This window comes from Zingiber officinale, chromosome 1A (genome assembly GCF_018446385.1).
Source record: "Zingiber officinale cultivar Zhangliang chromosome 1A, Zo_v1.1, whole genome shotgun sequence".
NCBI lineage: Eukaryota > Viridiplantae > Streptophyta > Magnoliopsida > Zingiberales > Zingiberaceae > Zingiber > Zingiber officinale.
Genome location: NC_055987.1, coordinates 101,320,041 through 101,338,663, shown reverse-complemented (window position 1 = coordinate 101,338,663; position 18,623 = coordinate 101,320,041). Strand labels below are relative to the sequence as shown.

The following is an 18,623-nucleotide window of genomic DNA, read 5'->3' as shown; positions in this document are numbered from 1 at the left end:
CCTACTATTCTAAGGTATTATTATATTTATTTAGGTAGCACGAATATGAGATAAATATAATAACCAAAATATTACTTTTTATTGATAAATATGATACAATTATACCTAAGTCAATCAATTAATGATTGACTTTTTATTGATATATATATATATATATATATATATATATATATATATATATATATATATATATATATATATATATATATATATATATATATATATATATATTTTGATATATATAACAGATAATAGTACCTTAAACATCAATTGTTCCTATCATGTTTATGAGAAAAGTGATGATTAAATTATTATCCTTCATCTTCTTAGGACGAATAAGCATTAGAAACTATTAACTGTTTTGTACATTTTAACTCTGCTAATTGTTAGGTAATTCAACATCATTAGCTTTATTAAGTCCAATAATTAGGTAATTAAGTCAAAAGAATAAGTTCAATGGACTATGATAAGCACAATAGCTTGCATAAATTGACTATGATAAGCACGATAGCTTACATAAGACTTAAATTTGAAAACTTAAAAGAAGTTTAACATTATCATCCCAACTTGTAAGCTAAAAAAAAATACTAAGTTTTATTTTTTAAAAAAATGTCAAATTATCATTTAGCGTTAGAAATATAATCCCTATTATATTTGAAATAATTTTTTTTCCATCTTAATGTTTTATTAAATTTTAAATGAATTTTTTATCAAAATTATATTGTTTCAAATTCGGTTTAGAATTTTTATTTATTTTTGTTTATAAAAATTTACAATTTCATCTCAAATTCATTTAAAATTCTATTTCAAATTTCAAGTCATATCTTATATTTTATTTAACTAAAACCGATTAATAAGTCCGTAACAAATTCAGGGGGCGTTTGGTATGAGCATGGGAATCGGAATCGGAATGGAAATCATTGTATTATGGAATGAGAATGGGTATGAGCATAGATATCACTCTTAAAAGCAATGTTTGGTTAGTTGCATACTTTCTATCGGAATAAATTAATATTTCTTTTTTTACCCTTAAAGGAAAATAAGAGAAAAAAATTAGATGTGAGAGAAAGATGAATGTGAGAGAAAAATATGATGAAAGAGAATGATGAGAGAGAAAGTATGATGAGAGAGAAAATGTGATGAGAAAGAATGAAAAGAGAGAAAGTGTGATGAGAGAAAATGAGAAAAGAGAGTGTGATAGAAGAGAGCATGATGATGTTGGTGCAATATCCCTTAGGTCAAGATTGACTGAGTTGACCAAGCTTGAGTCTTGGTCATAGTTTCGATGTTTGACAATACATGTAGACACATGGACAATGCAGGTGCAGTTGTTCATATGGGGAGATTCTGATCAGGCATTGATCAGTTTGATTGAAGAAGAGTAAAGTATGTCAAGAGTGACCGGATACCTGACTGGAAGGCTAGGCAGAAAGAAATCCTGGTGAGTGAAGCCAGGTGAAAGTCCTAGTGAGTGAAGCTAGGCAAAAGGAAGTCCTAGTGAGTGAAGCTAGGCAGAAGGAAATTCTGGTGAGTGAAGCCAGGTGAAAGTCCTAGTGAGTGAAGCTAGGCAGAAGGAAATCCTGGTGAGTGAAGCCAGGTGAAAGTCCTAGTGAGTGAAGCTAGGCAGATAGAAAATCCTAGTGAGTGGAGCTAGGTGAAAGCCTTGGTGAGTGAAGCCAGGCAAGGGAAAATTCAGATGGATCAAGGATGATCGGACATCTGGTGTTGGGAAGTCCAAGTAGGTCAAAGGATTGACTGGATACTTGGCATGAGGAAATCCAGATGGGTCAAGGTTGACCAGACATCTGGGGAAAGTCCAAGTAGGTCAAAGGATTGACTGGATACTTGGCATGAGGAAATCCAGATGGGTCAAGGTTGACCAGACATCTGGTGGAAGTCCAAGTAGGTCAAAGGAGTGACCGGATACTTGGTACGAAGAGAAAAGTCCAAGTGGGTCAAAGGGATTGACCGGACACTTGGTGGGGAGTCCTAGCAGGTCAAGGAAGTAACCAGATGCTAGGCATGATGTACCAATAGGTCAAGGTTGACCGGATGTTGGTTTGAGAGGCTTGGGACTTGGTTTTGGGCAAAAACCAAGAGCTGGATTGATCAGTAGATTGATCCAGGAGCTAGATCGATCAGTGGATCGATCCAGGCCTTTCTCAGCGAACAGAGAGCCTCTGGATCGATCAGTGGATCGATCCAGAGGTCCCAATCGATTGGGACGATGCTGGTTCGCGCGATAAGCGCTGGATCGATCCGTGGATCGATCCAGGCGTTTTTCCCAGAGCACAAAGGCGCTCTAGATCGATTCATGGATCGATCCAAAGCCTCCCCGATCGATTGGGAGCTTTCGAATCGATCGGGATTCGACCGTTGCGTCGTATTTGAGCTGCAAGCGTGCGATGGCTGCGGTATCCCTTCACTGTTTCATCTCAGATCTCTCGCCAGCTCCTCCACAACGCTCTCAAAGCTCAGATCGCCAGTTCTTGAAGGATCTTGGAAGCTTTCCAAGTCAAGAGGCGGATCAAAGGCAAGAAGAGAATCTAGGATTAGGGTTTTCTGTACTCATTGTAAGCTTTGTGCTTGTATTTTGTTTCCCTTTCCTTTCTTCTTGTATTGAGAGTCTTGTAGGGCTTCTCCGCCTTCGGTAGTTACCGAAAAGGAGTGTTTCATAGTGGAGGTGTGTGTGTGTGCGTGGATCCTTGGACTAGTCACCTCTTGTGAGGTAGATACCAAGTAAAATCCCAAGTGTTAGCGTATTTGTTTTTGTTTCTTGTATTTCCGCTGCACATCTTGCAGAAACAAGCAACGCCAAGCACACGAGAAGCGCGAAGAGCTATTCCCCCCCCCCCCCCCCCTCTAGCTCAATTTCGGTACTAACAGATGAGAGATAAAATATGATGTGAGAGAAATTATGATGGGAGAGGATGAAGAGATAGAAAATGTAATGAGAAAAAAATGAGGGAGAGAGAGAGTGTGCGATGAGAGAGATTGAGGAGAGAGAAAGTATGATGAGAGAGAAAGTGTAATGAGAAAAAAGAGAACAGTGAGTGTGATGGGAGAGATGATGAGAGAGAAAGTGTGTTGAGGAAAAAAAAGGAGGGAGTGTGACAAGAGAGATTGAGGAGAGAGAAAGTGTGATGAGAGCGAAAGTGTGATGAGAAAAAAAAAGAGAAAAGAGAGTGTGATGGGAGAGATTGAAGAGAGAGAAAGTATGATGGAAAAAAGAAAGAAGAGAGTGTGATGGAAGAGATTGAGGAGAGAGAAAATGTAATGAGAAAAAAAAGGAAAGAGAGTGTGATAGGAGAGAGAAAGTGTGTAATAAAATGATAAGAGAGAAAATATGATGAGAGAGAACAAGGAGAGAGAAGTGATATGAAGAAAAAATAAATAAATAAATTTTGATATTTGATATTAAGGGAGAAAATTTTAGTTTTAGGTCAAGGGTATTTTTGGAATATGAGAATATTTTGATTGATGAAAATAGGGTAATGGCTCATTGAAGGGGAGGTACATGGGAATGAGTTATTACCCAATTTCAAGGATTAATTCCCTTATTCCTATTCCTATTCCTATTCCTATAATTCAAACATTAACAATGACAATCAATGATTCTCATTCTCATTCTCCACTCCTATTCCCCTAAACCAAACACCCCCTAAATATATTTATGCGTTGTACTTATATTTTTTTATAAAAATACTTTTAAAAGTTAAACCCATATTTAGAATAATAAATTTGATTTATAATTTATCCAATTTAAAATTGATAAAACGAACTCAATCCATAAAACTCTCGACAATGTAAAATTTCAATGAAGGATTTATTATACACAGTACCAACAATAATTTTACTGTTGCGTTCAAATTTTTCTTTATCGAACTTAAAATTTATTGATAAAAAAAATTAAATAACAATTAAAATATATATTATTGAAATTATTATAATTTATTTCTCAACAAATTAATTAGTATTTTTAACATATTATTGATGAAATTTAATTTTATTTATTTAATTTAAAAATATTGATTAGATAAATATATTATTTTTAATAAATTATGCTTCAAAGTTTAGCCTAAACGAATTTTTATATTTTAAATTTTGTTAATAAAAAAGTGTGCTTTTTTATAAGATAAAGATATTGGTAAGACCTAGTTAGTGATTGCTTTTAATTGTGAAAATAATTTTTCTGCGAGGTATAAATTGTCCTTTTAAATTTTACTAATAAAATTAAATATCTCTAATAATAGTTTATAAAAAATCTATTTTTTAAAAACTATTAAGACCTTAGAAGAAATTTTCAGACGGCCCTGCTCTACTCTCACCTTGGCGGAGCGATTCCAATGTGCTGTCGGCAGAGCCACTGAAGGAGGAAAACCATCGAGGCCAACTGCAGCTCGACAAGTACAGTTGTTGCTGCCATCAACTATAGCAGCAACTGCAAGTGTCTCGTCAACTGGGAGCAGAGGTTCACTCACAACTCATCAGTTGCCAGCATCCTGTTCGGGGGTGGATTTTGAAACAATAGTTCAAATGACCCGCATTGACGGATCAAATTGGAAACCAAACCGCACAATTTGGTGTACTTAAGTGGGCATTCAAAGAACTCAAATCAAACCAGAGATCTCTGCAAATCTCAAAATGCAACCTCACCATTTGATCTTTGAAGTCTCCTTTTGAAGTGAAGTAAAACGAGAGAGACCAACATTTGTTAAGTAGTGCTGTATGAAAGAACATAAACAAACTGTCGAGGAACATTTAGCAACCAATTTGAATTTGATTGATTCAATATGCATCTTAGTCAACCCATTATTTGCCCAAACATGTTGCCATTTGCTTGACATTATCTATGCCAAGACCTGATATTACCTAAACTAATACTTACCAATAATCTCTAATAGCCATCTCAATGGTCTTTACTATCAAAGAATTGATGGAATTTGGAGAAGTAGAGGGCAAGAGTTTTCCAAGTTGAAGTCGCTATAAACATAGACACCAAAGAGTAAATTTACAAAGGTATTTTATTTTTCCTCCAAACGCTGTAGCACAGATTCTGCAAAAATCTGTTGCCTGCAAATTGAGAGCGTGAGTTAAAAAAAACTGCAAATAAACCAAAATGTAAGGTAGATAAATGATGAACATAAAAATTCTAAAAGATGAAGATGAATTGAGTTAACAGCTGCCAAAAAAAGATGTCTTCTAGAGGTATTTCCAATTCATAGTCACTATCCACTTTGAATCCAAGTGTAAAGGATGGTTTTGTGCCAGAGTTTTGATCTCTAGGTGAAATAGTATGATTTTGGTATTTTATTATGCTGATTAACTCAAAATAATTCTATAATTGCCATCCATAGGTTTACTCCAAGTGTAAGCTTATAGAAATTAGAAAGACAATTTCATTGAAATTTTAAAACCCAAGAGTATTCATACTTGCGTTCTGTGAGCTTAGGACTAGGGCGGAAGTACTTCAGATAGCCATCCCATGGAACCTTTTTGAGACCAGCCCGAACAGAGATCATGTCTCGAACCCTTTTACGTAAGATCAATCAAAAGGCAGAAAAACTACTTGAGTTGGAATAGGATGAAATTATTTCAGCTAATGAATAATCAGAAAATAAACTTTACCTTTCAGCAAACTCGATAGGAGTCTCGCCGGGTCGTATGTACTGAGGTTCCAAGTACCACACATCGCAGACAACAGCCCATGATGTCATAAGCTGTGCTAAGTGCGTTGTAAAAGACTGCCTGTTTAAAGATGATCACAACTTGCAAAACATCAGGATAGTGATACATGCAGATTTTCCATTTTAATTATGCAACGACGATATAAAAGCGGAAATGATATCACAAGAAGATTTATTACTTTTTGCTGTTCCAAAAGGCATCCACAAAAATCTTGTTGTACTTGATTGCTACAGGACACACAGCACAACCAAGTTCAAAAGCACCCTGAAAATGGATCATAAAGGTAGATTGTCAACAAAAATAAATTGTATGCTAGTTAGGTAATTGAAAACATTAAGAACGCAAGAACATTAAAGACAAAGTTATGTAAGGAGAGGTGGTATTCTTCGAGAATGAAAAAAAGAAGCACAGAACAAACTTTTAGAGTTACAATTGAAAGTGCATGAACAGAATATCCTAACTATATTTTTAACTAACAATAGGGAGTAACCTAATGACTCTGATTAGATAAGTGAATAGGATATTGGTGAAAAATCTTGATAATTAGCTCAATAAGAGCTCATTAGGTTCATTCAATATAAAAGCATATTTAAAGTAAAGAGCTTGAACACTAGGGAAGTCAGCTTGTTGGCATATTCTTCAACAAAACTCATGAATGAATGAGAAACAAGTTTGTTTTTCAGCTTCTCTCAAGCTCGATTATAATCTTGTTTATGTAGATTTTTCATTCAAACATATAGAAGACATAATATGTTTGCATTTTTATCATATGATTTATTTATGTTTATTGTTTTTAATATCTTAAATTTTAAATTTTATCTTATTTTATTATTGCTAATCAAGTATTTTTTATCTTCATTTCATCGTTTAATGTACGTGTTTGTCGTACTTTCATATCACTGAACTGGAGTATTTATTGGTCGTCTAAATACATGTTCGTACCATCTTAAACGTGTCTATCCAACTTTCTCTCTAATGCTCTCATTTCTTATTCTGTCCATCCTCGTATGTCCACACATCCACCTTAACATCCTCATCTTTATAACTCTCATCTTATGCTAATGTGTACTCGAGTTATAGCCCAACATTCAACTCCATATAATATAACAGGTCTAACTGCGATTTTGTAGAACTTACCTTTAATGGTGCATTTGGTTCAAGTTATCATATATAACCTTGGTTATGTGGAATAAAAACTTGTTGTTTGGTTCAACCTAGGTAATGCAACAAAAACTTGTTTGTATGAAAGTTTTAATGGATAACCTAATTTAATATTTTACTATATTACCCTTAGTTACAAAACCAACCATATATATCTTTTAAACTCTACGTTTTTTTATTTTTTATTTTTTATTTTTCACATTTTTTCTTTTTATTTTTTTTATTTCTTTTCGTTTTTTTCCATTTTTTTATTTTTTAAAAAAAATTAAGTTTTTTAATTTTTTTATGCTTTTTAATTTTTAAATTTTTTCTATTTTTATATATTTTTAAAAAAATTTACGCTTTTTATTATTTTTATGTTTTTTTAAATTTTTTTACGTTTTTCTATTTTTTGTGTTTTTTTATTTTTCCCCATTTTTTAATTATTTTTTAATTTTTTTACATTTTTTATATTTTTTAAATTTTTAAAAAAAATTCAAATGTTTTTTACATTTTTTATTTTTTATTTTTTTATTTTTTATTTTTTCCTTTATATTTTTCTTTTTTATCACATTTTTCTTTTATTCGAGGGTATTTTGGGTAAACAAATTTTGTTAACCCCGGAATCAAGAAAAATCTCAATTTTCCGAGGTTTTCCGATTTCGGGTTGCATGCCCCTTTTGTTGACATGTCGGGCATGGAACATTACTCGGGAATCATCGATTACCTAAACCAAACAGGATTTTCGTTGATAACCTTAGATGGATAATCAAAGTTATCAAGGATAACCCCCAACCAAACATACCCTAAGTTTTAGAGGTACTTTACAATCACATAAAACACCGACGCTCTCCTCCTTTTTAATCATCCTGCTTGTATTCTATGTAAAACATCTCTCTCAATCCTTTAATCGTTTTGCAAAAATAATCTTAAATATTTAAAGTTCTCAGTTCCAGGTTATACATCATCTCCTATCTTAACAATTGTCTTATTACGTCTAATATTTCTAAACTTAAATTTCATAATTCTGTTTTTATTCTGCTAAGTCTAAAACCTTTCCCTTCTAGTGTTTCCCGTCGAGATTCTAGCTTAGCATTTACTCCTTCACATGTTTCATCTACCAAATAATATCATCTACAAACAACATGCACCATGGTACTATATCTTGAATGTGTGCAATGAGTTCGTCCATAATTAGCGTAAAAAGATTGGGAATTAGAGATGATCCTTGATATAATCCTATCTTTATTTGAAATAATTCAGTTACTCCACCTGAATTACTCTGGTGGTTATATCCTCATACATAATTGTAATTAGTTCAATATATGTTACGCTAACGCCTCTCTTTGCTAGAATTCTCCATATAATTTCTTTGGGACTTTATCATAAGTTTTGTCTAAGCTAATGAATATAATGTAGATCTTGCTTTTGTTCCTGATATTTTTCAATTAGTTGTCTAAGAAGATGTATAACTTCTATTGTCGACCTTCTAGACATAAACCCAAATTAATTTTTGATCACCGTAGTTTTCTTCCTTAATCTTTTTCTTATTACTCTTTCCTACAATTTCATGGTATGACTCATTAGTTTAATACTTCCATAGTTTGCACACTTTTGTATGTCCCCTTTGTTCTTGTATAAGGGAACTAGAGTACTTACCCTCCATTAATCAGGTATTTTTTTTGTATTTAATATCATGTTACCCTAGGCACTTTCATACCTCTATCGGAATATCATCTGGTCAAATGATTTTTCCATTGTACATCTCATTTAAAATTTGTTCTACTTCTGAAGTTTAAATTCTACGATAAAAATTTAAATTTCTATACTCATTTGACTTACTTAAATTACCTAAGTTAAGTTGGTCGCCTAAACCTTCATTAAAAAATTGATAAAAATACCTCTTCAACCTCTCTTTTATTTCTCCATCATTTACTAGTACCCTATTACATTCATCTATAATACATTTTATTTGGATAAGATCTCTTGTCTTTTTTTCTCTCGCTTTAGCTATTCTATAAATATCTCTTTCCTATTCTTTTGTATATAATTTTTGATATGATAGTTCAAAAGTTTCATTTTTTGCTTCATGCATTACTTTCTTAGCCTCTTTCTTAGCTATTCTATATTTTCTTAAATTTTTCTCATTCTTACAAATATAAACTTTCTTATCAGCTTTTTGTTTTTCATCACTTTCTCATTTCACCACCAAAATTCCTTAGTGGTGCATGTCCCTTTGACTCACCGAGTACACTCTTAGCTACTATTTTTAACTTTGACGTTATCTTATCCCATGTCCTATTAGAATCACCGTATATTTCACCTAATACTTGTACTCCTACCTTCTCCTCAAATTTGCTTCTCATCCTTTAACTTTCACAACTTAATTTTAGGAGTCGTATGTATTTCTTTCTATTGATACTATACTTGAGGTATATATCCAACACTACTAACTTATGTTGAGTAGTTAAGCTTTCTCCGGGGTTAACTTTGCAATCTTTACAAATCTTTCTATCCCTCTTCTTAACCATAAGAAAGTCAATTTGTGATTTATTATTTCCACTTTTGAACGTGACCAAGTATTCTTCTCTTTTCTTAAACAAACGTATTAGCTAATATAATATAAAGTCATATGCTATCACAAAATCCAATATAATTTTCCCTTCTTCATTTCTAATTTCAAACTCATAACACTCATGTACTCTTTCATATTCCTCATTTTCACTCCAACATGCTCATTTAGATCACCTCCTATTAAAATCAATTCATTTAGCGGAATGTTCTATAATATTTCATCTAGGTTGTCCCAAAACCTTAATTTGGTAGATTCATCTAATCCTACTTGTGGTTCATATATGCTAATTATGTTCATAGTTTTTTCACCACTATTATCTTAAGAGTTATCCTCTTTTCTAACTACTCCTACAACTTCATCCTTTAACGAATTATCTACAATAATACCGACTCCATTTCTTGTTTTATTCTTTCCTGTGTACCATAACTTAAAACCCGAGTTCTCTGTTATCTTTGCCTTCTCACTACCCATTTTGTCTCTTGTACACACAAAATACTAATTTTTCTTCTAATCATCGCATCTACTACCTCCATTGATTTACCGGTGAGGGTTCCTATGTTCCAAATCTTAGGCTATTAGTTTTCCTATAATATTTGTTCTTATCTAACCTATGGTGTGAGAATTCTTACTTATTTAATACTATATCCAAGTTCTCATTGAGATGTAACAGTCATTGCTGATACGTTATAGTCGGACCCTGCAACACAAACTCTTGCATATTTAGCACTATACGCGAGTTCTAGAGATGTAGCAGTCCTTATCAAGATGTTACAGTCGGACCTGCAACGCACTCTTTCCGTGAAACAACCTAGCATTGGCGCAATAGTTTAATAAATCCATTCATTGAACATTTGTCATAATTTAACGTTGACTGACAACCTAATACAACCCTCCTTTATTCGGACTTGGAACTAGTCATGATTGGTTTTCATGAGCAGAGTTAAGATTTCATATTATAACAACTATATTAAAAAATACAACAATATGTTAAGTCAAGCTTGGAGAAACCCGAGCTTGGTTAGAGCTCGACAAATTTTTTTAAAAGCAAAGTTGAAGAAGTCAATAAAAAAAAAAATAAACTGAGAACACAATCAATCTCAACTCAGCTTGGCTAATTTACAGTCTTCTCTTAGCCAGCTCATCTCCAACTAAAGAAGACATAATCACATTGTTCCTAAACATCTGCTGAAAGAAACTCCTGTTTTGTAATTCACCAAATATAATTTCTCAATAATTTACAAAGATATATGATTATAATGGAATTCTTCTAGCTATCAGATTATAGAGTTGAAACTTTAAATAATTGAGATTAGACTAATTCAATCTTAAAGTGCCACCTAGTTAATCCCTTCCTTTCCGACTCTTTTATATAAATAATAACATATATGGGACCAAAAGAAATCATGTAAAAGGGATTACAAGATTCTGTTGGTCATTTCTGTTGTGTAACAAGGACAATCATAGCCAGCTCATAGGTAACTTGTTTTTACTGCTGAAACATGTATCCATCTATGGAATGGTACAATACATAAAGGGTATAAGAAGTTAACTTCAATCACCAAATATATTACCAAGATTAACAACTCTAAGATGACGAGGCATGTAAATAAATGATGAGTTGGTCACAGCAAGACTATTACTAATCATTTAAGTCAAACATGTGAATGTGTCAAAGTTCCAGTGCAAGAGGAAAATAAAGTTTTGCATAGAGAATCAAGGTTGTGTATCTCCATATCTAAGCAAGTGGAGACATCATATTCATATAAAATGGAGGATTATTAACTGAATACTAACCTTCTTGAACATAACAGTGTAATGGTTGTTTACACAAGTTCCTTCGGGGAATATGAGAAGAGGGTTGTTGTCAACTCCTTGAGTGTGTTCCCTTATCCTAGAAATTCAGAGAGAGATCAACAACCAAACAAGTAAACCAGAACTCACTCAATGTGTCATCAGAAGAGAAATTTTACTTCCTAGCAACAACTTCACGATCTTTCACTTCGGTGCGATTGAACCAGATACAACCCACACTTTCTAAAATGGTCTTCTGGATAAACCCTATGCACCAATTTAAGCATCTATTGATACTCATAAACCAGTTGATAGAACAAATAAGGGCCATGTAAAAAAACAATGTAGAACCTCACCAACCCAACCAGGATGTTTCTGCATGATAACAGCAAATGCTGTCATCTGCTCTAAGATGATGAAATCAATCATAGAAGTGTGATTGGCAACAAATACCTGTTAAATAATGCACTAATTATCCATTAAAAAAGAATATGAAACTACCCTCTATAAGATTTTAAAGAACATGAAGAACCTGCTGGGGACGTATGCTTGGACGAGGTCCATGGTATTTGATCACTCCTGTCCATGAAGCAACAAAAACACTGCACATCATTTCAACCAGTTTCCTCTGTGCACAGATACCATAAACAGAGATCAGCACATACTGAATGGACACAGTATCTAAGGATAGGAAAGCTAAGATAGTGGGAAAACATCAGTTAAGAATTAAGTGTTTGGGCTGATCCAATTATTACTTAAATTGCATCCTTCTAGATAAAACTGTTGTAAGAAAAAGAGTAACAGGGTAAAGTGCCTCACGTAGCATTGGTATCATTGATTTTTAACATTCACAGAATATCAAAATACATGACATAACTCCATATATGAACATCAAAAGCAAACAGGTCTGCTTCTCATCAAAACACTGTGGTGTGGGACTGCCAAATTAAACAAATTAAATTACTGGATAACAAACTTTTACAATCAATCAACCTCCACTAAAACTGGCAACCCATTAAACATTGCTAAGAATTGATCACGAAATGCCATTTTATCAGGCTCACTAAACTGTTTGATCTGAGGAATTTTGGTCGATATAAGTGCCTTCTCAATGTGACCAACACATCTTAACAAAAAGGAAGGAGAAAACGTAGAAGCCAGAAGATAAGAACACAATTTCGCATTTCTATTTTACTTCTACTTCTCTTTGGTATAGGACCACCCTTTAGCTTCATCATTTTCATGATTCAATCAGCGACATCATCCAAGTGAAGCTTGGCAATGTTTTATTCCTAATGATAGACAGCAAACTCCTCAATTTCTAGCATTATATCTAAAGTTATTTTCTTCCTCCCTGCAATATATCAATCCATGGATTTATTCCACAAATTACCAGATTTTCATATAGGAAAAGGAAGTGCACAATCCAAAATCAACAAAAAAGAAAAAAAACACTTGTTCTGGATTTCCATAACACATAGAACAGCTAATGCATATAATGTGAGGCATAATTCATACATCAACATACTGAATATAAAGTATAAGAACATACCAACAAATTCAGAAAGAATGGAATAGTGAAATAAATAACAAATAAGCTTCATGGTGACCAAAATGCGAATTTGAAAGTATTAAAATAACCAAAGATCCAAAAACAGACAAAATGATGTAGAATAGATTAGGTTAATTTAAGATATATTGCCCAAGATAGGTATTCATAAAAAAATTTACTTATATGCTATGTTATTCTTAGAGAAGATATTAGACTATCAAATTGATAAATGTAGGTACCACAAGAAGTGCACCTCGATTTTGCGTCTCCATTTATCATGTCCTCTTATTAGGAAATGTACTGGAAGGAAGGCTGCAAAGAACACTATCCATCCCAGAGCCAAAACTCCAACTCTACAAAGCATACAAGACATTAGATTGAAGAAAAAGATGAGCCAACTAAAGTTACTTATGGAACACCAAATATTCAGAAGACTAATGTTTTCTTCAAAATGTGAAGTCAAGAGGCTGTGCAAGGGCATTACACCATCAAGCAGACGATAAATATTCAACAAATTTCTATATATATGCTGATTTATATCAGGAGGAAAAATCAAACTAAGAGAACACACCTCAATCCTAAATAAAGGCAATAAAATGATATATACACACACACCTAGACCAACTAGATAGCCCAGCTTCCTGAAATTAGAACTGATGTATTTTCATTATGTCCCAGTAGCAATATCGGTGTTTTTTTGAAGGTATATAACTGTATATCAAATGATGGATTGGGAGCGAGAGATAATGGATTGGGAATCAGAGATAAGTCAAAGAATTGATCATCTTTCTCTAGTTTCCTTTGACAAATAAAGAGGGAAGATAATTATCCAACGAGATGAATTTAAGCATGCATCCTTTGAAAGTCATCACATCTAATATCAGAAAGTAAATCAACACCTATTGATTATAGAAAAGAATAATCTTTCCTCATTTGCATTCGTTCAAGGAGACAATTGAAAGAATAATTTTCTTTCCATCCCTCCAATCCATATTTCCATTGTTTCTACATATCCAGCCTTTTTAATTTATCATCTCTCCAAAGAAACAAGGCTATGTGTAGCATCTGATCTAATTAACTGATTCTGCTTAATTGTTCTTTTGAATCAAAATTAAAAAGGCTAACTGCAGATGATAGTACCTAGTGTAAGAAGCATCAGTAGCATCTATTAGCAAGATTCACATATAAGAATAGTGGAAACATGAGACACATTACTGCCGCAAATACCCACATAGCATTATATGGAAACACAAATACATGAAACATATTGTTGGCCTAATGACCTAGCCTCATAATATATGCAAACAAGATTAAATGAGAGACATTGCAGGCTCAAGAACCAGCCTAGTATTTACATATTGCTGGCTCCATACCAGCTTAGTATCATATGGAGCTATATGCCAAAAAAATTAACCATTTTCATTAGAATCAAACAGGCAATGCCCCTAAGAGAATAAGCCATGCAAAAGACAAATATCTTTAAATTCAAAGAGGTAGTTTTGTACATTAATTTCGATGACGTTAGAAAAATTAATATGTTGAAGATATTATGTGGCATTGAGCAGGCGGTTAGACATTACTGCAGCTCGAGAAAAAATGGGCAAACATTTGTACAACCATCAATTGGCAACCTAACATTGACAATCATAACATGTTGAAAGACAAGAGTAAGCTGTCTAATCCTTGTCAAATGTAAATCAACAATTAAATGCAAGAAATCAACCAGCTACAGCATGACAACTAATTGTACTAAAAGTAAAGGCATAGAAAGTCACTCATGGCGTATCTAATCCATGTACGAGGTTCACAATTTGCCATCTCTCCCATACATTACAAATATAACCTTAGAGGGTTATCTCAAGTATATGAGAACTACCCCACGTTTCATTTCTCAGATTACTATACTTGCAAACTTCATGTATATGAGAACTAGCCTAAGACCGAACTGACCCCACTGCGAAGTCAAGCCAATCAATATCTGATTTCCTTAACAAGCAAATATCCAATTCTGACCCTCCCCATCCCCATCAAGCAATCAAGGGCAAACTCAAACTGATGTTCATTACAGGATCTCTAGTGTGTATTATATATGTTCTACAACATAAATTCTTGAACGATAAGTAATTTCTTCACCTTTTCCACTTGCATGATATAAAATAAAAGAAGTGCATGACACATGATTGTGGAAAATGTCATTCTGTTACTATAATAAAACTACAGTGTGATCTTGTTCCATAGTGAAAGGGGTATGACTTGTGAATCTGACAAAAAGTATTATCGGTTAAGTCCAATAACCACAAAACTGAGTTAAAATAAAACATAATAACTGGTATATCAATCAGTTCATTATGTTATAGATGCCTTGGTGGTAACCTAGTTGCTAAGTGACCACCACAGCAACATCAGTCATTTGATTTGGTACATGTTATGAACTTATGATTAAATATACCTTTTTTCATGCAAAGGAAACAACACTCTCACAATAGAACAAGGGTTGCACTTCCAATTTGACAGTGGCCACTTAAATTATAACATCAACCAACATGCAGAACAACTGCAATTTAACTAGACTTTCACAATTATTTTTTCTGTTCAAGTAGCAAACTCAAGTGACTCATTGGCCAAAGTGATCTGAATTATACTTGAGCATAATGCATAAGCCACTGCTGAGCATATCAGAAGGTTGCCAACGCACACTAATACAAAGTGTGCTGTGGATGTGGATAAAGTATAGTTACCTGAAAGAGTTTACTCAACTTATATAGGAATTTAGTTATGCATAACCATGCAAATCATACGGTGAATAGTAGGGCTGCATCTCATAATGGCTTTTTGCCAAATCAAATTACAAATAATTCAGACCTTACTGGAAAGAGAATCCCGTATCGTACAACTACTCCCAGGCACCACAATGGAAACAAATAGATATTCCAATTCCAGGGTTCTGGAGGATTTGACTTAAAGCAGCGTGTGAAAGAGTCCTGTGGCTCGAGAAAGAAAACTAAATTTCAATATCAAAGTAAAAAAACATAAAGCATGTAGATATCATAGAGTAAGCTAATCCATTCAACAAGCCATCACAAGTCTGATAAAAATAAGAAAACTTGCTGAAACAATGTGATACATCATGCAAAGTCAAATGGCCAGTATATTCAACGTCCAATGATATAGGATAAATAAATTTCTTATTTATGAAGTCCAAATCCTGAACAAGAAGAAATGGGATTAAGCTTTTGAAAATCATATGTGATTTTACCAAGCACCAGGACATCAACCACTCATATCCAATGACCTTTTATTTTCATACCGCGAGAAAATTTCAATGAGAAAAGAATAAAGGATTTACCAAAACAATTTATCCCAACAACATCACAGCATGATACACAAAGACGCAATGCTAGCATAACTTTGTCAGTCAGATGATACTAACTCGTCTATCATGATCTATCCTGAGTTTCTAGCATGCAATATGAAATTAGAAAAGTTAATTATCCATGAAAAGTTGCATGGTCACCAAAAGACTATAAAAGAAATGTCAAACGTCATTTCAGTTCAAAACCTTAAATTAGTGTTGTTACGTTAAAAAGCTCCAAAGATCCATCAAGATTGAGAGAAAGTGTGTGTGTGTGTGTGTGTGTGTGTGTGTGTGAGAGAGAGAGAGAGAGACTCACATCCACAATGGCGCCCGCAGCTTCCGTGAGGGTAGGGGAAATATCTAAAAGGTCAGACCTGAGCGAAGAAAGTATATTCCAGCAAGCATAGCCCCAAGAATTCTAAAAAAATAATAAAAACGACATAATTGAGAGGAGAAGAGTACAAATGAAGCTTCTTTGGAGCTTCACGAATTGTCTCCATCGTAAGGTACTCCTCAATGTTGGGGCGATCAAGGTCAGTTTCCGAACGTGAAGATTTCAATCCAGCCATAGCGTCCAAACTTCTGCAAATGAAAACCCACACATCGAAATTTGCTAAATTTACAACAATGATGGGATTCATCCGTCTCTCTGAAAACACTTTGAAATCCAAACTGCTATCTTTTGCTAGCAAGAAGAGTATAATTTGTGAATCATAGGATCTCAAAATCTACGCTCTATTGTTCCTGTTTACCTCTTCCGTTCTTCGTCGAACACAATCTACCCAAAGAGAAACTGAAAGGAAAAATGGAAACCTTGATTACTGGAAGAAGAAAAATGCTTTCTGCGCAGGCAAGGACCAACAACCACCAACGAACTGGCTTCGGGGGGGCGTACTGGAATTCCGAGGTGGCGGTGAATCCTCGGGGAGGAGCTCGTCTCCGGCCTTCGATGAAGTAAGAGAAAGGGGAAAGATTAGCCGATTCGTAGGCAAGCGAAGGAAGGAACGAATTCGTCTCAATTCGATATCTCCACCCAACCTACTACCTGCTACGTATTTGGTAAATATCTTGGCCACAATGTGGGCCATCTTAATCGTAAAAGTTGTGTTGATTGGTCGTCTGAGTTTTATTTGTTTTTCAATATACGCCTTTAGTTTTATTGTTTCTATTTTACCGGATAATATTTGTCAAAATGCCTCGTATAGTTCCACTATTCACATTTTGCTTTTATATTTTTTTAAGTATTATCATTCCACTGGATAAAATTGGTATTTAGTTTAAAATATATATATATATATATATAATTATTTAAATAAATAATTTCAACTGATTTATTAAATTAAATAAATAAATGGAACAATATATGATTGTGAATTGTTTGCTATTAATATTCATAAATAAAATTTATAAATCATATTCATTAATAATTTTTTTATCAAACTTATAAATAAATAAACAGATAAACAAAAAAATTATAATATCAAACTTATTAACTAATCAAATAAATTTAAAAATATAAATATTTTAAATAATTAAATAAATTGAGCTTGAAAACATAAATAAATAAAACCTCTACTTGGTTCTGTTTTACTCATTTAGAGGGTGTTTGGCTGAGCTTATAAGTTGTTTTGGAGCTTATAAGCTTTTTAAATTTGTTTGATAAATTTTTTTTCAAACAACTTATAAACTGTCAAAATAAGTTGTTTTGGAGCTTATAAGCTGTTTTTAAAAAAGTATGGAAGACCCTACTTTTTTAAAAAAGATCTTATTTTAATAATTTATTTCTCTAAAATATCGTTATATAATTTCATAAATCCTCATCTTATCCTCCATAAATTTTTATAAGTCTAATATCTTTTTATCTCCGCCGACTTTTCTTCCAACGTTGTGTCATCTTCTCCGCAAACGCCTCTTTTTAATTTTCTCTTCCTCGATGTAGAAATTCGCTCAAAACCCTCTATTAATAAAAATCTCAAAACTCTCTATTAATAGTATTATGTTGAACCCCGTGGTAGTTTTGATGTGATCAACCAAGTTGGTTAGGTCCTGCTGTGTTTGATCCCTGTGTCTGAGTGTGCAGGAGCTTAGGAACACAGGAAGTCGAGCGGAAGACGCAGCTAGCGAGAAGGACGGCACAAGAAGGGAGCCAACGGGCTCGGTGCATCTGAAGGACGAGAGAGCTGCGGAAGAGTACTCCGGTGGGCGTGAAGAGCGAGCGCGGCGTTCAAGGGACGTTAAGCCGAGACGGAAGGCTGCTCGAGGAGAAGGCCGGGAATTGGGTTCGGGTGAGCCCTATTCCGGTTGGCTGCAATCACCCAAAAGAACAGAGCGTCGGAAGCTGAAGAAACCAAGCTGGAATTGGAGCTGCCAGCTTGGAGGCGCCTCCAGCTTGAAGGCGCCTTCAACCTTGTTGAAGGCGCCTTCAACAGGTCAAAGTGACCGTTTCAAGCCGCGGATAAAGTTTTATCTACTCACCTCTTGGAGGCGCCTTGGACCCCTATTGGAGGCGCCTTGGACCATCG

General features: G+C 33.9%; 1 protein-coding gene across 2 annotated transcripts; it reads right to left on the bottom strand.

The window, feature by feature from the left end:
* Positions 1–4,760: 4,760 nt before the first annotated feature.
* Positions 4,761–17,146, bottom strand: LOC122027726 (glycerol-3-phosphate acyltransferase 9-like). Of its 2 annotated transcripts, none has more exons than XM_042586735.1 (13): positions 16,915–17,146; positions 16,564–16,683; positions 16,418–16,475; positions 15,609–15,727; positions 13,000–13,099; positions 11,727–11,822; positions 11,551–11,647; positions 11,374–11,461; positions 11,198–11,294; positions 5,867–5,952; positions 5,629–5,748; positions 5,434–5,532; positions 4,761–5,073 (listed from the first exon to the last, which is right to left on the bottom strand). In XM_042586735.1, the coding sequence occupies exons 2-13, from the start codon at positions 16,668–16,670 to the stop codon at positions 5,025–5,027; spliced, it is 1,116 nt and encodes a 371-aa protein (XP_042442669.1). In that variant the 5' UTR covers positions 16,671–16,683; positions 16,915–17,146; the 3' UTR covers positions 4,761–5,024. The 2 variants fall into 2 exon arrangements, with proteins under 2 accessions (XP_042442669.1, XP_042442677.1); XM_042586743.1 differs by lacking the exon at positions 16,915–17,146 and adding an exon at positions 16,854–16,907.
* Between the last annotated feature and the right edge of the window lie 1,477 nt (positions 17,147–18,623).